This window comes from Orycteropus afer, unplaced genomic scaffold, assembly GCF_000298275.1.
Source record: "Orycteropus afer afer isolate SDZICR_OR568_19922 unplaced genomic scaffold, OryAfe1.0 scaffold00142, whole genome shotgun sequence".
In the NCBI taxonomy this organism is placed as follows: domain Eukaryota; kingdom Metazoa; phylum Chordata; class Mammalia; order Tubulidentata; family Orycteropodidae; genus Orycteropus; species Orycteropus afer.
The window spans coordinates 1,773,808-1,778,440 of NW_006921729.1; the positions used below are offsets into that span (position 1 = coordinate 1,773,808).

Below are 4,633 nucleotides of genomic sequence, written 5' to 3' on the forward strand. Positions count from 1 at the left end.
TCTCCCACCCTGGACACCCATACACGCGGTTCTTCTCTGGGGGGCCTGGCAGCCTCGCAGCCTCAGTAGAAGTGGCATCCTCTTGGACTGAATTCGCAGCCCAGGTACGCGTTCCACCAGTGATCACACAAGTCCTCTGCAAGCATCTCAAAGTCCAGTGAGTTTAAACAGTGGAGAAAAACTGAACCTCTTCTTTCGCCGTTCCCCGAACCAGCGCCACACCCCAATCGCGCATGTGCTGGCACGGGACTCGTATTGTCCCCTACAGCACTCCGTAGAGTTCCCTTGGCGAGCTCCACGTAGGCCGCGCAGGCGCTTTGTCTGCACCCTTCACCTGCTGCCGTTGTCGCCGCCGCCGCCGGGGCTGGATGGGGGGTCTGGGCCAGCCAGAGGCACCCGGAAAAAAGAGACGCGGCGGCGGCGACGCCGACACCTGCACCTGCAGGGCGAGTGTCCCGAGCTGTCTGCGAACCCAAAGAGGAGACGGCGAGGCCCGGCCCCCGCAGTCCCTAGTGTAGAGAAGGCGCCGCGGCGGCGGCGGGAGTGACTCTCTGGGCACCCGCCCTCAGGTTTCATTCACACTCAGGTCCCAGTGCTGCGCCATGTTCAAGAAACTGAAGCAAAAGATCAGCGAGGAGCAGCAGCAGCTCCAGCAGGCACTGGCTTCTTCTCAGGTACGATGGCCTCCTTTCTTAGTTCCCAGCACACCTTGACCCCGGCTCGGAGGTGATAAGGGGAAGTTCGATCGTGACCCTTGACCTCTAACCTTAAGACTTACAAAGCACCACACTGAGAGTGAGCTCTTGGAAACTCAGGGCCTCTGTTATTTTTGATCCCTGTTCCGCCGTCCAGAACTCCGGGAACGAACGGGGTAGTGTAGAGTGGGGGGGTGGATCCTTCGTGACATCGGACCTCAGAGTTTTCCCCTAATGCCCCGTCCCAGTCTAAGGATGAGTGCAAGGAGCTCGGATCTTACATTTCTGATCCATTTGGAAGGTTTTCCCTACCCACTTGTGGATGCGGGCGAGGTGGGAAATCCCTTGGAAGTTGACCTCAAATTGAGCTCCCCTCTTCGAACCCAGACCCAAAGCTGATTACTGAGGGGTTAGGATCCCGCAGAACTCCTCACGCATGGCAGAGATCTCATAACCGTGGCCCAGGGGTGAGGGCCGAGGGTCGAGCCATCCGAGGCCAGGCTCCTGGCAGGAGCGGTGGGATCTGGAGAGAGGTGGCTGCTGGGCTGGCGTCCAAGGCCTGAGGCTGTCACGAGTTAGTCACTTCGCATAACTTGGTTGATCCGGGACTGGCGGAGGGGCAGGTACTCTGAAGCTTGGCTGCCCCTTTGCTCTGTGCTGAGCATTTCTCTTCTTGCTGCTTTTTGCTGCTCTACGCCCTGTGGTTATGTTTGATTGATTTTAAAGAATGCAGCTGCTTCAGGAAATGACAGTTTCCAAGGGAAAAGGGGGCGTGTTAGTAGTGTTAATTTAAAGAAACAGTCTCGTACACTGTTAAAGAGTACGTTTTGATGCTGGCAGCACATGTTCGCAGAGAAGATGAATGGCTTCTGCTACGTTTCTTCCCAGCCATTCTCAGTGTCAACAGATTGGGCAAACCTCTCTCTTAATTTTAGAGTTTCTGGTGTTTGCCTGTTGTTACAATAAAGTATGACTTTTGACTGTTGTTGTTACGTGCCATGGAGTCGGACCCGACTCAAAGCGACTCCTCCTTGGGTTTCAGAGGCAGATCACTACAGAAGTAGATTGCCCCATCTTCCTTCCGAGGAGTGGCTGGTGGGTTTGAACCGCCAGCCTTCTGGTTAGCAGTTAAGTGCCTTAGGTACTATGCTACCAGAGCTCCTGACTTTTGACTAAGGGGAGACATTTCTAATAATTTTTATAATAATGTTTATCTTGTATTTAAAGAACTAGTGCTGAGTTTATTCTGAAACTGTGATTTGAAATTGCTCTCTTAAAATTACAGTTTATATAGAATAAAACAGTGCTTGAGAATAACATTGTAACGTGACACTGAAAGTTTGTTCCTTCTTCCAAGTGTAAATAGTGATCAAAATTTAAATAGTAAGGATTTTAATTTTGGTATGAGCTACTACAGTCTTTTTTAACTTTACAAAAAAAAAAAAAAAAAGTGAGACAGAGATGGGGAACATGGGCATTTAAGTGAATGAAAGGCACTTATATTTGGAAATGTTGATCCAGGATTCCACTTGTAGAAAATTATTCAAAGAAAGTGTTTTAGGATGTATTAATGACATAGCTACATGGATTTTTGTTTCAATGTTATAATAGGTAAAAACTGGCTGAAAATGTTCAACAGTGAGCAACTGGTTAAATAAATCAGACATTGGGTTTTTACACAGCTTTTAAACTGAATCCTTACTATGTGTCAGGCATTTTGCTGATTACTTTACCTGAATTATTTTATTTAATTCTCACATAAACATATGATGTAGATAATACCATTATTCCTCTTTGATACATGAGAAAGTGAGGCTTAAAGAAGTTAAGTAGTTTGTCTAGTGACATCCACCTGTTGTTGTAGCTCACAAGAAACTAACATGGAAAAGTGTTTTCATTAAAAGATAGATGAAAAACCAGCATGTAATATGTGATCACAGTTTGGTGGTAAAATATGTATATGTTCATATTTATACTTATACACATACGTAGTGAAAGTAATTTAGGAAGGAAGGAATTCCTTTGGGAGCTCTGGTGGCGTAGTGCTTAAGGCATTTGACTGCTAAGCAGAAGGCTGGCGGTTCAAACCTACCAGCCACTCCTTGGAAGGAAGGTTGGGCAATCTACTGTAGTGATACCACCATGGAGACCCAAGGAGGGGTCGCTAGGAGTTGGATCCGACTTGACGGCAGTGAGTTTGGTTTGGTTTGGTTTGGTTTAGTCAGGAAAACAGGTTGTTTTTAGTAGTAATATTAAAGCTAGTCATAGGGTAAGCTAGAGCTCCTGGTTTCTACAGTTTAGTACTGTCGTCGTAGTTAGTCTTTGGTGAGACAGTATTGAATAAAAATCTTTATGTACAAAAGATTTAAAACAATCCTTTATGATAAATTCACATTTTTGAATATATGTGCCTTTATCAAGAAGTCAAAAAAATTGTCATCAGTTACCTACTGATTGTTGTTGTTATGTGCCATCGAGTCGGACCCGACTCATAGCGACCCCTCCTTGTCTGCCTCGGAAACTCAAGGAGGGGTCGCTATGAGTCGGGTCTGACTCGATGGCACATAACAACAACAACAACAACATAACTACGGAAGTAGATCGCCCAACCTTCCTTCTGAAGAGTGGCTGGTGGGTTTGAACCACCAGCTTTCTGGTTAGCAGTCAAGTGCCTTAGGCACTATGCTACCAGAGCTCCTACCTACTGATAGAAACCTGATTTTGCTTGTAGATCCTCAGCTATTCTGAACCCTTTAGTAATGAGAGGGAGCTCTGGTGGCATAGTGCCTAAGGCATTTGACTGCTAACCAGAAGGCTGGCAGTTCAAACTCACCAGCCACTCTTCGGAAGGAAGATTGGGCCACCTACTTCTGTAGTGATACTGCCTTAGAAACCCAAGGAGGGGTTGCTATGAGTTGGATCCGACTTGATGGCAGTGTGTGTTTGTTTTTTTTTTGGTTTTAATAATGAGAACTTCTGGATAATTGTTTTCATTGAGTTAAAGATTTCTTTCAAGCATTAATTAAAAACAAACCAACACAATTTTGTTTTTTAGTAACAATCATTTTGCAACAGATTACATACAACCTTATTTTCCTAAGCAAAGGATCTTGGATGTGTATAATATTGTCTTATATGATATTTTGTGCAAAATAAGAGCAAGTACCTGAGGGATTCTTTAATGTACTAACACAAATTTTGAGACATTTGTTTGAGTCTTTGAAGGATTTCTTGTGCATACTGTCTTATTCTTAGCCTGCTTTCCATAGATGAGATTACCTGATAAGTATGTTTCAAGTAAGGTGTTATCAGGTGTAGACAAGTCCAAGACAGAAGAATCGTTTGCACCACCACATTCACAGTTTTCCAACAATGACACTGATATTGTGTGGAATCATTAAGGTTTTGGAAGGATTTTTACCAAAACAGACAGCCTTCCAATAACTTCTGTTTTGTTTATGCTAAATTATTTGAATCTTTACTTGGTGGATATTGAGTATTTGCTCAACTCTCTGATGATGACTAAAACTAAAAATACAGTTTAAAAAGTTTGACATCGAGATTCACTAAATACTATTTCTTACAGAGCTGATTCAATAAAAGAATATTTATAATAGTATACATATTGTAATTTTTTTTGATATGTGTGTTATGTGAATAAACATTTTTTGAAATTAAGTCAGCCTTTTAAAAATACTACTAAAACTTGAAAAAATTTTAAAGTATTATTTTTTGGTAAAGCAAATGGAAAGAGCTGAATGGAAGGTTTCAAAGAGCAGCTGGAGAAGACAAAGTCAGTTATTATAATGAAATGTACAAAGACCTGGAGTTAGAAAACCTGAAGAGAATGCTCGGCATTTCTCAAGCTGAAAGAACTGAGGAAAAAATTTAAGCCTCGAGTTGCAATATTGAAAGATTCTATGGGCAATATATTGAAA

The 4,633-nt window shown here is 43.3% G+C and overlaps 1 protein-coding gene across 1 annotated transcript in view; it reads left to right on the forward strand.

Moving 5' to 3' along the window:
• The first annotated feature begins 602 nt into the window (after window positions 1–602).
• Window positions 603–4,633, forward strand: part of GOLGA4 (golgin A4) — a 177,090-nt gene continuing 173,059 nt past the window's right edge. Inside the window, exon 1 of the mRNA XM_042781636.1 lies at window positions 603–674. Coding sequence (XP_042637570.1) covers window positions 603–674 — 72 coding nt within the window. The remainder of the gene's footprint in view (window positions 675–4,633) is intronic.